The sequence below is a fragment of the Notamacropus eugenii genome, chromosome 1 (assembly GCF_028372415.1).
Source record: "Notamacropus eugenii isolate mMacEug1 chromosome 1, mMacEug1.pri_v2, whole genome shotgun sequence".
NCBI classification, from domain to species: domain Eukaryota; kingdom Metazoa; phylum Chordata; class Mammalia; order Diprotodontia; family Macropodidae; genus Notamacropus; species Notamacropus eugenii.
The window spans coordinates 705,638,218-705,654,898 of NC_092872.1; the positions used below are offsets into that span (position 1 = coordinate 705,638,218).

General features: G+C 47.7%; 1 protein-coding gene across 2 annotated transcripts in view; it reads right to left on the reverse strand.

Annotated features, from left to right (window-relative positions):
• PIEZO1 (piezo type mechanosensitive ion channel component 1 (Er blood group)) overlaps positions 1–16,681 on the reverse strand; it is a 173,136-nt gene that overhangs the window by 63,089 nt on the left and 93,366 nt on the right. For both annotated transcript variants that reach the window (XM_072636328.1, XM_072636327.1), the window contains exons 3-5: positions 5,996–6,118; positions 3,368–3,410; positions 2,839–2,992 (exon numbers count right to left, since the gene is read on the reverse strand). In XM_072636328.1, the coding sequence (XP_072492429.1) occupies positions 2,839–2,992; positions 3,368–3,410; positions 5,996–6,118 (320 nt within the window). The remainder of the gene's footprint in view (positions 1–2,838; positions 2,993–3,367; positions 3,411–5,995; positions 6,119–16,681) is intronic.

Below are 16,681 nucleotides of genomic sequence, written 5' to 3' on the forward strand. Positions count from 1 at the left end.
AGTTGGGTGAATCTAAGTGAGGGGGATGGAATGTTCTCAGCTTTTCATCCCTCTCTTTCCTCTTCCCCTCTAAGCAGGGGTTACCTGGAGCAGAGGAGGAGGAAATAGGAGTCCCTTGACCTCTGGAACTCTGCAGCCCCCAGGGCCTCAGCAGCCAGGCTTTCTGTAATCTGTTCCTTGGTATGTTTGTTGCCTGTCAAACTGGTAACCAGGAGGAGGTGGAAGAGGAGGAGACCTGCTCCGTGGCCCTCTGAGTCATGTTTATGAGGCCTGCAGAAGGGGATGGAGTGTGTGTGTGTGTGTGTGTGTGTGTGTGTGTGTGTGTGTGTGTGTGTGTGTGTGTGTGTTGGGGTGGGGATGGGCAGCCTGGACACTAGGAATGAGGCAACAAGCTCCTGGGGGGGAGAGGAGTTGGGGGAAGCAGCAGCCCACCCTCTGTTCTCTATTTTAGCTGGACCAGATGGCCCCTGGGCTCCTCCTGTGCCCAGATTAGGGTTTCTGGGATCACTCAGAGGGGTGGGGTGGGCAAAATGTGGGTGGTGCTGGCAAGCGGGTATAAAAGGGAAAAAAAACTCAGGGTTATGAGGCAAGCTTCCAGGCCTTGGCTTGGGAAGGCAAGAGAGCTGGGATTACTTAGACCTCTTCTCCCAACCCCTGACCTTAGGTTCCTGCTCACCTAGGAAGATGAACATGAGAAGGTCATGTAATAGGCAGAGAGACTGGCCTAGGATTACACCGCTGGAAGGTTTGGAGTCTGGATTCAAATCCAAGTCTTTCTGACTAAGCCTAGGGTCTCACTTCTCTCTCTCACAGTCCAACTGCCTCTCCTTGTACAGATGAGGAAACTGCACCCACTGAGTTGAAGTAAATTGGTCACTGTCACGCAGCTACAAGGGGCTTAAAGTAGGATCTAAACCAAGGCCTTCCTGACCCCAAGTTCAGTATTATGACACTACAGCAAGCTGCCTCAAAATGTAGAACCCTCCCCACCCAACCCCCAATGAACAGATAAGGAAACTGAGGTGAACCTCAGAGTTCATAGCAGTTAACTCACTCAAGAGGCAGAGAAGAGGCAGAGTCAGGACAGAAACTCACGTCTACTGACTCCCAGCCAGAATTCTTTCCAACAATAATGCTGGTAATAACAACAGCAGTAATTACATCTCCAGTTTATAGGATGCTTACTTTGTGAGGGCTTGTTTCACAACAAGTTTGTGCAATAAGTAAATGCACACAGTAATATCTTCCTTTCACAAATGAGGAAACTGAGGCACGTGTCTCAGAAAGGCAGCCAGCTTCAAGGGTAGCCTGTGTGGGATTGGGCTGTGGGGGAAGCCAGTCTATCACTTTGATCAAAGAGGGGAAAGGAAGGTCAGGAGGAATAGGAGAAAGAGGAGTGCCGGATTCGGGGAGGGAGAGGGGCCGGGGAGTCAGTGTGGGGCCCTTCCACTGTTGATTATCATTTCTGCAGAGGATGCTGTCCTGACTCCATCAGCTGCTCTGGCGAGTTGGAGGGAAAGGCGGGAGGGGCACAAGCCAGAGGTGGGAGCTAGGGTGCAGGCTGAGGCCAGGAGATAACCCAAGTAACAGGACCGTGATAAAGGAGACAGGTAGTATGTTTGCCATCTCCAGAGTAAGCATTCCTACACCCTTCGCTGCCTCCACTCTTAGATGACAGAGCCCGGCCAGAATCCTCTCAACAGGGCCTGGACCTGCTGATGCCCAGTCCTCTACTGGGTGAGAGGCAGCTGTTGCTTTCAAGCCCAGAGAAGTCACCAGAGCCAGTTGGCTGGCTACTATGGGCCTGTTTGGAGCCAATGGACTTCCATCATGAAGGAGCTGGCTCTTGGCACTGGGGAAAGAGGCCATGCCCAGGGCCCCAGGGATGAGTCATGATAGTGGCTGGGCTTTCCTTTATGTGGTTTTCAGGGAAGGCTGCTTTTTGGGTGAGGCAGGGACACTGTCATGAGCTAGACCGTGAGACTGTCCATCCCACCCTGAGCATAGAAGATCAAGGGAACAGTGAAAAGAAGACTTGAGGACAATTAGGAGATTGGGAAAGAGATGCTTACATTAGGAAAGAGGGAGGTTTAGGGATGTGTTGTAGGTACTGGGTCCTGATTACTACCCAGGCCCAGGAATGGGGGACTAAGAGAATCTCAGGCCTTCTTAGGGGCACCTGGGAGGTCAAAAATGCCTAGTCACAAAATAGCAAAAGACTCTCCCTTCCTTCACATTCTCCTGACCCCCAACATCTGGAGGCTTTTTCATGGAGTGGAGTCAGCGCTAGGGATGAGTTTGCCCTGAACCATACCCACTCTCTGATGTGGGCCCCTGCATAATTGATGGCACCCACAGATAGGCCCCCCAGGAAAGAAAGTCAAGGTTGAGTCCTGGGAACTCTGATTGTGCTGAGTGCTAGCAGCCTTTCCCACCTTTCAGACTCTCAGGCTTCAAAACTTTCCAGTTGTTCTAGAATCTTGGGCTCATGAGAACTCTAGAATCTCGAATATATGCATGTGTAAGCTAGCATCTGGGTTCCTAGACCCATACTCTGCAAGGATCTAGAACACTCCTTCACCACATCCCTAGAACCCAATCCAATACCATTTCATCTGCTTGAGAGAACCTGAATACTGGGAAAATCTAGATTCATTCAAGCTCTGGAAGTTTCAACCCATGCTTATCTAAGTAAGCACCCAGGAGGTCTAGCTAGCTCTCAGAGTTCTCAAACCTCACTGAGAGCTAGAGTATTCTAGACATTCCCCTTCACAGTCTATAGAGTCTCCATGCCTTCCCCATGGGCATTCTAGAATCCAATCAGGAGCCCCAACACACCTGCTCCCTTGGCTCTGGGACCAGTGAGCGCCGGGCTCGGCGGGCTTTCTTCACAAGGCGATTATAGAGGCCCAAGCAGATGGAGGAGACCACAAGGATACCCAGGTCTGGAGCCACCAAGCGAAGGGTGTTGGGGATGTCATCCAGGTTCAGCCTGTAAGGGTTTAAAATATGTCAAGCTGGGTAACACACAGTGTCCTAGGTGACTCTCATACAGGGGTTCACATCAGGACCAGGACAGGGATACCCCTCTGGGCAATGATCAAGAGAGGAGAAGCACCCAAGAGCCAGGCAGCAACTGCAGCATCAATGCCCCACTGTGGTCTAAGCTGCTATCCAGCTCCTCCAGCGGCCAACTGATGGTAGTATACATTGGAACCAAAGCTTCCCTGGGAGAAGTCAAGGAAAGCTTCCTGGAGGTGGTGGCCATTTGGACTAAAATGTCAAGGATGGGTAGAGTTCTGAGTGGGAGACATCTTGCCATAAGGCATCAGTGGGGACAGGACAGGCACAGAGAGGACCCTCTTACCTGGTGACCCCCACGTGACAGGCCAGAATCTCCCAGAAGCTGCCTAGAAGAGAACAGAGAGGAGATGGTTATTCAGATGGGCTCTTTCTTTACCCCTCACAGGGACACAAACCATCCTGATTATCCTTTCCCCTACCCCCAGCTTTCTGGCTGGTGATTATCATGGCACCTGGTAAGGGAGAGGCCACGGCCTCCCAGACTACTCCAAAGGCCCCAAGGAGTTCAACCCTTGCCAGAAGTGACAGCAGTCAGAGTCAACACTGGAGTGCCTCTCAGATAAAGAAACTAAGTCCCTATCCTGGTCCTGATATAAAGCCCCATCTGAGAGTGAGCTGATGAGATTTCCCCAAAGTCATCCATTTTTTAATTCCCTCCTTCTTTAAGTGAGCCCTTTGACTCTGTGACTAGTTCTGCTCCCACTTAGCAGAACTGGAATCTAGATCTATCAACCACAAACCCAGCAGTCTTTCCCACTAGGTCATGGTGCCTAATCCCTCCCTTGCCATTCCCAGAAGGACTAGGGTAGGGGAATCCAAGGTGCTGAAGACAGGGGAGACCATGTGGTGCATTGCAAAGAGCCCTGAGCCGGTGTTCAGGGACCTTGCATTCAAATGCTGGCTCTTCTACTAACTCAGGAGTAGGAGTGTAGCTTCAGGTGTAACCTCTAGATTTCCACATCCTCATCTGTATAATAACAATACCATTCACCCATTTACTGTAGAATCCAATAAGAGATAGCAGCTGGGAAAACACTTTGAAAAGTTAAAGGTTCAGTCACAGGATGTGGCATTCTTAGATGAATCTCAGCCAAGCCATCATTCCTAGGAACATGAGGAACTGTGGTGTTTCAAGGGGAGCTCTAAGTCAGAATACTGGGTGTCAGCCTGAGATGGGGGCCTGCAGACAGATCTAGGAAGGGCTATAGAACAGGGAAGAGGGGTTCGTTTCTGCATCTCTTCTGTGAGGGCAAGAACCACAGCTATCTTGTCTGGACCTCAGTCTCTTCATCTATAAAAACTGTATGGGGAGATGACTGAGCTAGATGATCTCTAGAGTCCTTGCCAACCCTGTCAGTCTATGTTCTAAGGTCTCTTCTAGCTCTGATATCCCATGTTCTAAGGTCTCTCCCAGCCTTGGTGTTCTGTGTTCTATGGTCCCTCCTAGTTCTGACATCCCATGTTCTAAGCTCTCTCCCAGACCTGACACTTTTGTGTTCCTTCTAGTTCCATCATCCTTTATTCTAAAATCTTTCCTAACACTGACATTCTAGGTTCTAAGCTGTCTTCTAATCCTGACATGACATGTTCTAAGGTCCCTCCAGTCCTGACATTTTGTGTTCTATGTTCTAATATCTCTTTGTTCTCTGAATTTTATTTTCTAATCACTTTATCTTCTAATCTCTTCTAAGAGAGATCTGTCTCTCTTAGCCCTCACATTCTGGGTTCTAAAGTCCCTTCCAGCCCTGACATTCTGAGTTCTTAGGTCTCTCTCCTTGCCCTGACGTTATATGGTCAAAAGGCCCTCCCTGCTCTCACATTCTGTGAGACTGTACAGTTAGCCAGCTGGGTTCCCAGGGGCTGAATCAATGCTCCAAGATGGGTGGCTGTCAGAACAGGGCAGCTGGAAAGGTCAGAGGTTATAACAGGGCTCTATGTGGGGTTGGGGGATTATTTCTCCTGCTCCCTCCCAGGCTCTCTAGACCTGCAGGAGCAGACCCCTGCTAGGGGCCTCTCACAAGAATGGGGGGCCCACCAGGGATGGGCAGAGCTGGGATATTCTTGGTAGCATAGGCACATATGGGGCAGCTATAAATCATCGCCTGGCTTTCCATGAAGGTCTATATTAGGTTGGAGCCTATACAGGGATGGAGTAGGGAGGGAGGGCCAGGGCCCCCCAGTGAGATGCTAGGAGCAGCTGCGATCCTTCTTTGTCTCTCTGGGTCTCCTCTGGGCAGGGGGTGGGGGGAGGAGTTGGGCAGGCAAAGCAGGATAAATGCTGGGCCTAGAGAAAGGGGACAGAGAGCTGGGGAGAGGAGGAAGGGGGAGGGAGGAGGGAGAGCTAGAGCCAGGGATTGGGACTACCCACACTCAAAAGACCTCTCCATGGAGACCCCCAAGCAGCCTCTGAGAAGACAGTGGTGACTACCTCAGTAAGCCAGAAGTTTCGGGGAGGGGAGGCATGGCTCAAGGTCATCTCTGTCCAGGAAATGCACACTGGATTTGGAGGTCACTGGTCCTGATCCCTTCCCCCATCTCCCTCCTACCCCAATCTTATCCAAGAGAATTCCAGGGGTGCAGCAGACCAGATCCTAGCTCCCAAAGCAGAGCCCATGGATCAGCTACAACCAGGAAGTGCTCTGTCCTTGCTGATAGAATAAGGAGTAAAGCCTGCACCCCTGCCACCTGGGACCAAGGCCTCGCTGAGTCCCTGAAACATCCTGACATGTCTCACCTCCCCAGTCCCAGGGCCCCACCCTTGGCTGTACCATGCCATGGCCTAATTCCAGCTGAGATGCTGGTGAGGGGCAGTCTGAGGACTACCCCCAGTGACTCAGTTTGGGAGGGGGATCCCTCCCCTGGTCTTCCTATCAGATCCCCTACTCCCTTTCCCAGGACTGGGACTACTCACAGTTGGTTCCCAACCGCTCATCCAGGCCAGGCACTGTGTGCAGACATATCTGAAAAGCCACATGGGCAACAAGGAAAAGGATGCTGGTGCACAGGAGGGCTCGGAGGAGGTGACCAGTGGAACCTGGAAGACAGGTGGGGCAGGGGGGAGGAAAGAAAGACACTGTGAAACAAGAAAGGCTGGACTCAGGCTCTCTGCTGCCCTAAGGCACAAATGCAAGCTGGTGTAGGTGTGACTAGAGAAGCTTTCACTTAAAACAAAGCCAAAACCTTTCTGGGGGTCTTAGAGCACCACAAGCTCAGTAGGTAACAGAAGAACTTGGACAAGGGATGGCTTTGCCCAAAGGGAGATCTCCAAGAGATCTTGTGGCCTTGGTATCTGAGAAGCCGTCAAAGGAACTGGGATGTTTAACTCGGGGAAAAGATTTGTGGGGGGAAGGAAAGGAGGGAGACATGATTTCTGTCCTTTAAATTTTTAAAATTATCACATGAAAAAGAAGGATTCAATCTGTTCTACTTGGCCCCAAAAGAGAAAACTAGGAGTGACTGGTGGGAGTTTCAGAAGGAGATTTTGGCCGACTCTGAGAACCATGATCATGGACCGCCAAAAGGAAATGGGCTTCTTGGCTAGGGAGTGAGTGCTCCCCCTCACTTGAGGTCTTCAAGTGGAGCTGAGGAAAGGAGCATCCTGGTCAAGAGGCTAAGATATTGCAGGCAGGAAAGCCTGAGGCCAAATCATGCCTCAGACGCTTATTAGTTGGGCAAATTGCTTAATCTCTCTGAGCCTCAGTTTCCCCATCTGTAAGCAAAGGGGACTGGACCTGATGGCCCTCTTCCAGTTGAAAATCTGTGATGAGATGACACACCCAAGGGTGCAGAGAATATACACAATGCATTAGTAATATATATATTTTCCCTCCTGGTTAGACCATAAGTGTCTTGAGGGCAGAGTGTAGATAGTATCCCATGTACTTCGAGCAGCACCTTGCACATAGTAGAAGCTTAATTAAGCGCTTGCTGAATAAATTAATGAGTCCTGAATCTGGCCTTCATTCATGGCTGTGTGACCTTAGGCAATCAGCCTCTCTGGATTTCAGCTGCCTTACTTCTCACATGTTAATAACATATTGACTTGCATACAACAGCCCTTTCAGGTAGGCAAGGCAAATATTACCATCACCATTTCACTGGCCAGGAAATTGAAAGGGTTTTTTTTTGGGGGGGGGGGCAATAGGGGTTAAGTGACTTGCCCAGGGTCACACAACTGGTAAGTATCTGATGTTAGATTTGAACACCGGGGGCTCGTATCTGGAAGGGTTCTCAGAGTCCAACACCTTCCACTTACAGATGAGGAAACTGAGGCAGAGGCTATGACTTGAGCAGGATGACCCAGCTAGTATCTGAGGAATGGCTTGAGCTCGGGATTTGCCCAGGGTCACACAGTCATCTTCCCATTTATGGTTCCCAGAGACAAAAAGAGAAACCAGGTTCAAAGTTTTGGCAGAGAAAGATCAGCCAAGAGGACAGGCTAGTTTGAGCTGTTACCTCTGTAGACCAGCAGAGGGTACTGTAGCACATACAGAAAACTCAATCTGAGTCCACTTCTAAGAATTTGTTAAGTGGGGGAGTCTGAAGACACTTTATGAATGCCCCGGACCTCTCCCTCCTTCTTTGTGTACTTCCAATAATCTCAAGCACCCTTCAACTTCTCTCTCCACCCCAACTTCCCAGCTTTGACATTCCATAGAAGGGCCAGCGTTGGGCTGGGTACCATGATGGATGGAGTTCTAGACTTGGTATCAGAGGAGAGTTCAAATCCTTCCTCAGAATAACCCTGGACACTCAACTCCCCACCTCAGAGCACTTCAACCTCCAGGAAAATGAGAGAATTGAACTTTATAGACGTCAAGGTCCCTTCTAGTCCTCAATTTGTGATCCTAAGCGCATACATACACCAACATATCCAACATGTGCCCATCCACAGGAAAGATCAAAGATCCACAGAATGAATGCTAGACTGGAATGTCCCTTAAGTGTCATCTAGCCTCACGCTCTCTTTTTACAGAGGTCCAGATAAGGGAAATATCTTGCCTAATTTCACCATAAGCAGCAGAACCTAGACGAAAACCCAAATTGGTTGATTCTAAATCTGGTGTTCTTTCTAAGGGTTTAAGTATATTTTTGGATGTTAGACCCATATAGGGTTATTGGGGAGACTGGGGGAGTGTTTTGGATAAGTCCCTGACTTCTGAGGCTAACAACTGGAAAAACAAGCTAAGTATCCTCATGGATTCTTGAAAGGCAACAGGGTCTCATGGGAAAAGCCCTGGATTTGGAGTCAGAAAATCAGGATTTTCAGATCCTGGCCCTGCCTTTTCTTTGATGTTTGACTGATGGATAAATCCCTTCCCTTCCCTAGCCTCTGCTTCCTTGTCCGAAAAGTGAAGAGGTTGAACTCCAGGACTTCTGAGGTCCCTTCCAGCTCTAACTCTATGATTCTTTTTTTCTGGTACACTTACTAAGGAGGAGGGCAGGAAAGCTCTCCACAGGTCTAGCTCATTCTTTAAAAAAACCTTCATTTGACCCTGCCACACCCCCAAATGATTATCCTGCAGTTTTCTCCTTTTCACTGCCAAACTCCTAGAAAGAGTTGTCTACACCCACTGCCTGACTTTCTCCCTTCTTAACCTATCCACCTGACTTCAGACCCCTCAGCTCTCTTGAAACATTTTCTCAAAGGTTACCAATGACTCAGACAGCAGATTGAGACATATATTTCTTGGTTGTAGCCAGTGGGAGAATTGGTTTTGCTTGATTATGAATTTTTGTTACCTGGATTATGTTTTTTCTATTTCCTTTTTAATTTTTTGGTTTCTTCTGGTAATTGGGAGAAAGAAAAGTAGATTTTTGTTCATTAAAAACATTGGTTGAATTTTTTTAGTATCATGAGATAAACAAACAGCAAAGGTTACCAATGAAACTTGGGAGGACACTGGGATCTGTGCTTAGCACTGATAAATACTTTTATCAGTGACTTGGAGAAAGGCAGAAGCAGTACACATATTCAGTTTACAGATGACATAAAATCAGGGAAAAGGGCTAACACCAGCTGGATGATATTCAGAACCAAAAAGACCTGATAGGATAGAAAGCTAGGATGATTGTAATAAGATGAAATCTAATGGGATAAATGTAAAGTCTTACACTGAGGCTCAAAAATTCAGTTTTCTAAGAAAGTGAGGGGGGAGGGGTTGCCAGCAATTTGTATGAAAAGGTGGGGTAGGGGATATGGAGTTAGAGAAGTAAATACTCAAAAAGGGTCATGACAGTCCCCCAAATTAATATGATCTTAAGTTGTACTGAGGGACATTGTTGGCCAAGACTATAGAGGAAAAAATTCTGTTGTACATTGTTGTGGTCAAACCATGTTTAGTTGCACATTTTAGGAAACACATTGATAAGCGGCAGTGTCTAGGTGAGGGTAACCAGGATGATAAAAAGCCTTGAAGTTTTGCCATTTGACAATCTTTTGAAGGAATTAGTGATGTTTAAACTGGAGAAGACACCGGGTGGGATAGGGGGATCATGACATAATAGCTATCTTCGAGTAGTTGTAAGACTATCACATGGAGAAGAGATGTAATTTGTTCTGTCTGGTCCCAAAGGGGCAGACCTAGAACCCAAGGATGAAAGCTAGAGAGAGGCAGATTCAGGCTTGATGTAAAGAAACTAGACAGCACAGTGGAAAGTATCAGACCTGAAGTCACCTTCAAATTTGGTCTCAGACACTTACTGTGTCTATGTGACCCTGGGCAAGTCACTTAACCTTCCTTGCCTCAGTTTCGTCATCTGTCAAATGAGCTGGAGAAGGAAATGGCAAACCACTCAGGTATCTTTGCCAAGAAAACCCTCTTGGGGGTCACAAAGAGTCAGACACAATTGAAAAACAAAGAAAGATAAGTCTAACAATTAGCACTGTCCAAAAGTGGGATGGACTGCCATGGGAGATGGTGGGCTGCCCTCTTCAAAAAAAGCAGGATAAACACTTGTTTAGCATGTTTTAGAGAGGGTTTTTATTCAGGTACGAGTTTGTAGGACTCTTCCAAGCCTGAGAGTCAGTGAAATCCAGTGGTCTTTTCTGAGTCCTTAGCCTCCGATTTCTTATCTTCTGATACTGTAAACTACCTCTTCCTCTTGGATGGACTTTTTGAAGGAGTTAATGAATGAGTAATTTGACTTTTCCTTTCTTAATCTCCATGACATTGTTCTTATCTCTCTGACCACTCCTTTTCAGTCTCCTCTGCTGGAACATGATCCATCTTCTACTTCCTAAACTTGGGTGTCCCCTCACCCCAAGATTTTGTCCTGAGTCTTTCTTTTTCTCTTTCAAAATCTCTTCCCTTAGTGATCTCATGCATTGATTCCCTAGGCTTAACTTAACTACACTCCCTACACAGATGACTTTCCAACTCCATGGCCCCTATTTCTCCCTTGAATTCCAATCCCAGGTCACCAGTTGCCTGCTAGACATCCTGAACTCATCATCTTTCTTTTTTTAACATTTTATTTTTACTTTATTTTCTTTCTCAATTACATGTAAACAATTTTTTTTTAACATTTTAACATTCTTTTTAAAATTTTTTGAGTTCTGAATTCTCTCCCTTTCTCAAGAAGGCAAGCAATTTAATACAGATTCTACGGTACAGTCCTGAAAAAACATTTCCTTATTGACCATGTTGCAAAAGAAAATGCAGACCAAAAACCCCCACCAAGGATAATAAAAACATGTTGTTTTTTGTGTTTTTTAAGTATGCTTTGATGGCTATAAAGAGCCCATCTTTGAAGATCTTTACAAAGCAGCATATACATTCAGATGCCATCAGTTCTTTCTCTGGAAATAAATAGCATTCTTCATCATGAGTCCTTTGGAATTGTCTTGGATCATTGTGTCACTGGGAATACCTAAGTCATTCACATACTCTTACTGTGCATAGTGCTATCCTGGTTCTGCCCATTTCACCATGCATCAGTTCATGTAAGTCCTCATCATCTTTCAAACTCACCCTGCCTCCAAATATCGTTTTCTCTGATGAGGGTATTGTACCTTCCAGGTCATCTTAGATTCTTCATTCTTCCTCCTCCCCCAACCCATCCAATCAGTAGTGCAATTGTACACTATTCTACTGTTGTGGCATCTCTCATGTCCATCCTTCTTTCTCTCACACAGCCACCACCTCTCACTTGGACCCTTATGGCTTCCTAATCTGTTTCTTTCCATCTCTTATCTCTCCAATCATCAGATTCCTTACGCACAGGCCTGAACATGAACAATTCAGAAAAGTGGTTTCCCATTGATTCTAGGACTGAATACAAGCTTCTCCCTCAGCTTTTAACACCCTCTATCACCTGACTCCAACCTAGCTTTACAGCTTTATCACACCTCATTCCCCCTCACATACCTTGCTTTTCAGTCATGCAAGACAGCTAGCTGGTCCCCAGACTCAACATTCTATCTTCTGCCCCTGCACATCTCCTTCAGCTGTACCCTACATACCCTTCTCCTCATCTGACTCCTCCAAAGGAGGAAGCTCTTTCTTCAAGGCCCAGTTCAGCTGTCCCATCTTTGATGAAGCTTTCCCTGACCCCTGGGTTTTGAATTTCTCTCTTTCTAAATAACCTGTATTTACTTATATCCCCTCAAGAGAACATAAGCTCCTCATGAGAAAGGGCTGTCTTTTGAGGGTTTGTTTGTTTTACATCTGTATACCCAGTGCTTAGCACACTTTCTTGCACATAGTAGGTGCTTAATAAATTGAATTCAGTTGTGATAGCCTGTCCCCACAAAGTGAGAACACTCCCTTGCCCCTCCTAGGCCCTGCCCTCTCCAAGCTCCATTCAAAGTGTGCCAGCCTACTTGCCCAGAGGCCCAGAAAAGGTACTCAGGAGACTAAGGACGCTTGGCACACTCAGTGCCAAGCCTCTGGACAAGGCCCTCTGTCTGCTTCTCTCTCAGTCCCCCTCCCTGCCTCCCAAGTGTTGTGCTTGGCACAGGGAGGCCTGGGGATTCTATATATGTGCCACACAAAGGCGCGTGCAGTCTCCTACCCACTCCCAAGGGTTTACAGGCACCAATCAGGCCCTTCCCACTGGGACAACTGGAACGACGCCCAACCAACATGTGCCTGGATCCCGTCCCCCACCTCTTTCTTCCCATCCGTCTCAAAGAGACAGCGCGGGAAGATGCTCCCAACCCCAAACCACAGGAACCAGCCTGAAAGGCGGTGAAGGCCCAAGTCGGCTGGCATTGTCCCTGAGTCAGTTAAAAGAGTAGTGGTTTAGGAGACTCACTTAGAAAGGCAGGGCCTCACTACTGGGTGAATGCTGCTCACCACTTTGTGTCTCAGTTTACCCCTCTACAGAACAGACATACAAGAATTCCTGGGCAGAGGTCCCAAAGTGAAGGCTCCAGCCCAGAGAAGGGACATCTAGATGGGTTTGTGGTCTTTTAATTTTTTCTGTTTTCAAATTCAGCTCCTATGTTAAAGGAAACAGGGACCCAGCCAGCTTCCCTCTTCTCCTCCCAAGGGTCTTCTGGAAGAAGCCACCTCTATTCTCCCATCTGCTAGCAGTTTGTTGACTCTTGTGCCCACATCCTATGAGGAAACCATAGAGGCATGGCAGACGCTCACTCTGCAGTCCTCTCAGACCAGGGAGAGGTAAAAGACCCCTGGGGAGAAAGCAGCTAAGAACCAGCTTGCCCCCGGAGTCACTTCTGCTCCAGCCCACACAAGCACCAAGGAGTGGACTGCAGACCTGGAATCCTAGACAATGGTGCCAGGCGGGTCCTTTGAGGCCACCTCATCCAATCCTTTCGCTTCATAAAGGAGAACATAGAGGACTCAGAAGAGAGCTGTGCCTTGTCCAAGGTCATACAGCAACTAGTAGCAGAGCCAAATCTGAACTCAGGTCTTTGAATTCAAAGCCCAAGACTCGTCACATAGACCCGGGATTCTGGAAGCCAGGGACACTTATCTCCCTGAGAAATCAGCAGCAAGGTGACAGCATTCTTTCCACTACCATGTTTAGCTCCAACTCTTGGCTTAGCCCAACCTAGGTCACCTACTAAACATGATTCTCCATTATGGATATTTGTGTTTGTATCATATTTCCCAACTTGACTAAAAGTTCCATGTGGGCAGGGACTATGTCCTGGCTAAGGCAGAGCACAGTGTCCTAAACACAGTCGGCGCTTAGCAAATGTTGAATTTAACTCAACTCTTAATGAAAAATGTGAAACATTACACATATGTACAGGATTGTTATTACTGATACTGTGGCTAATAGCATAGTGCAGGATGGGTGGATGGGGTGAGATCAGGGGACTCTGAAGCTGGAGAGGCTAGGAGATCTTTGACCACGTGGAAAGTGAATGTGGTGAGCCTCGAAATTCATCTCAAGCTTAACCTCCTACACGAAACCTTCCCTGATCTCCCCTCCTCCCCAAAAGTACCTTTTTGTATATAAATATATATACGTTTCCCTCCCACGCTGCCCCTTGCCTCCTGACAGACTAAGAGCTCCTTGTGGGCTTTTGTATGCTCAATGCCTGCCCTGTAATAAGTGGTATTATTTCAGTTGAGTCTGACTCTTCATGGCCCCATCCGTAATTTTCTTGGCAGAGATACTGGATCAGCTCGCCATTTCCTTCTCCAGCTCATTTTACAGATGAGGAATTCAACCAAATGGGGTTAAATGACTTGCCCAGGGTCACACAGCCAGGAAGTGTCTGAGGCTGGATTTGAACTCATAAAGATGAGGCACCTTGATTCCAAGCCCCAGTGCTTTATCTACTGCACTACCTAGGGGCTTAGGAAATGCTTAACAGTTGCCGTCAATTAACAAGCATTTATCTATCACAAAATCTGCATTAAGTGCCTACTATGTGCCACTCACTGTGCTAAGCCCTGAGGAAACAAAAAGAGGTAAAAGATAGTCCCCACCTTCAAGGAACTAATGGGGGAGAAAACAAACAAAAATATGTGAAAACAAGGTATGTGTCGGATAAATAGGAAATAATGAACAGAGGGAAGGCACAAGGATTTAGAGGGGTTGGGGAAGGCTTCGAGAGAAGGTGGGGTTTTAACTGAGACCTGAAGGAAGGCAGAGCTGAGGAGGGAGAGCATTCCAGGCATGGGAGACAGCCAGAGGGAATGCCCAGAGCCAGAAGATGGAGCATAGTCCATGAAACAGCCAGGAGGTCAGCGTCACAGAAGGTGAGGTTTGCGCTGAGTCTCAAAGGAAACTAGGAGATAGCCTTGGAGGAGAGCCAGTGGAAAGGCAGGCGGGACAGGAGATGGAGCCCTGAGTGCAAGCAACAGCAACAGCACCCCGGATGGGAGAGTCTGTGAAGGGAATTAAAGGGTAAAGAGACTGGAAAGGTAAGAAAGGACCAGGTTGGGAAGAGATTTAAATGCTAGCTGGGTATGTGTGTTCTCTTTGATCCTAGAGGAAACTGGGACCCATTAAAGGTTATTGAGTGGGAGAAGTGACAAGGTCAGATGCACACTTTAGGAAGGTCCTTTTGTCAGCTGGGTAGAGGATGGACTAAGGAGGAGAGAGACGAGCTAGGGAGATCAACCAGAAGGGAGAGTGTAACAATCCAGATATAAGCATGAGCTATGATTATCATTGGCAGCTAGACGGCACAATGGATAAAGCTCTGGGCTTGAAATCAGGAAGACTTGAAGTCAGATGTGACCTCAGACTCTAGCTGTGTGACCCTGGGCAAGTCCCTTAACCCCGTTTGCCTCAGTTTCCTCATCTGTAAAATGAGCTAAAGAAGGAAATGGAAAATCTCTCCAGTATCTCTGCCAAAAATACCCCAAACAGGGTCTTGGAATTTCCTTGGGCCCTAAATCTGCCTTCATTGACACCTCTATTTCCTGCCCAACTTAAAGAAGTGGGTATTGTGTCTGCCTATTCCACAGGCCACATCTAGACGCAACTAAGACAAAGAGGAGACTCTCTGGGGATATGAGCCTTCGTAGCACATGCCTCAGTTGAAGAAGAAGAAGTATCCTAAATCCTCCAATCCCCTTCCCTTTTCCCTTGATTGGGGATCGATGGGAAACTCCTGCTCTCCCACAGAGGCAACATCATGGAGTATCTATGTAGATGGTAGAAAGGGGAATCACAGTTCCTCAAAGAAGCGGTGATTTCCCAACCTGACCCCTTCCTATCTCTCCAATCTTCTTACACTTTAGTCCTTTCTGAACACTACAATCCAGTTATCCTGGGCAACCCACTGTTCCTCTCTCCCTCTATGCCTTTCCACTGGCTGTCTCCCAGGCTAGAGATGCCCTCACTCCTCACCTCCACACTCTGGCTTCCCTCAAGACTCAGCTCAAACCCCATCTTCTGCAAGAGATCTTTCTTGGCCTCTCCATCACCAGACTTAGCTAAGCTGACTCACTGACAAGACACAGAGTTCTCTCACTGGGTCTGAACTTTTGGTTCATAGGCTGAAATAGACCAGAGAGCCACCTGGTCTTCATTTACATGGCAGAAACTAAAGTCCAGAGTAGATAAGGCAGGAAGCTGGGTTCAGATCCCACCTCTGAGGCTGAATTTGAACTCAGCTCTTCCTGACTCTAGGTCTGGCACTCTATCCAAAGGCCCACCAAAGCCTGTGCCTTGCCAGGCTTCAAGAAGGCCAGCTCAGTTCCATGCTATGAGGAGACCTCAGCACAGAAATCTGGTTACACATTGCTTATTTCTTATGTGTGTGGGTGAGTGGTACCTTGAGTATGTTACAAGGCCCTTGCAAATAGGTACTGTGTCCCTGCTCCTCCTTCCTAGCCCCTTAATTCCTGGAAGTAAGGGAGCACAACCAGGGCCTCCATGGGTGAGGGCAGATCAGGTGGCGAGGCCGTGTCACTGACAAACTCTGAACTGGGGGCCAGCAGGGTTTTGGGGAGGTGGCCTCTAAGATCTCTTTCCATCTCAGGGGTGGAGGGGGTCGGCAACATCAGGGAGCAGCAGGGTGGAGCTCCTGGAAGGAATGAGGAGCTATGTGAGAAAGAAAGCAGGCTGGAGGAGGGATGGCAAAGGCACCCGGAACATTTGGAACTATTTGCTCCTGGCTAGGGCCCGGCCTTGGAGCAGAAAGAGGGAAAGAAGCAGGGGGTGAAGATGAGTCAGCCAGAGGGGGTGTGTGTGTCCCTGGAGAAGGGGAAAAAGGAGGGAAAAGCCTGGAGATTGCAGGCCGGGCTGTGAGTCCAGCTAGCAGGCCAGAGATAAAAAGGGGATGATAGCATCTCAGATGTGGGACTGAAGATGGAATTTTAACACATCCAAGAGCTCATTTCTTCCTACTTTCTACTAGGGAATTATGATATAATGAAAAAAGGCATTGGAATCAAAAGACCTGGAATTTCATCAGCCTCTTTGGGCCTCAGTTTGCTCATCTGTAAAATGACAGGATTGGATTAGACTGCCTTTAAAGTCCCTTTTAGCTCTAACATTCTACAGTGCAGAATTATAAAGACCAAGCCTGGCTCGCAGGAAGAGAAATGAGAAGACCCCTTCCCCTTCCCTCTCTATGGTAGAGGTGGGGGTCCACAGGTGTGCAACATTATACATAATATCAGATTTTTTTCAATGTGCTGACTGGTTTTGCTGAATTTCC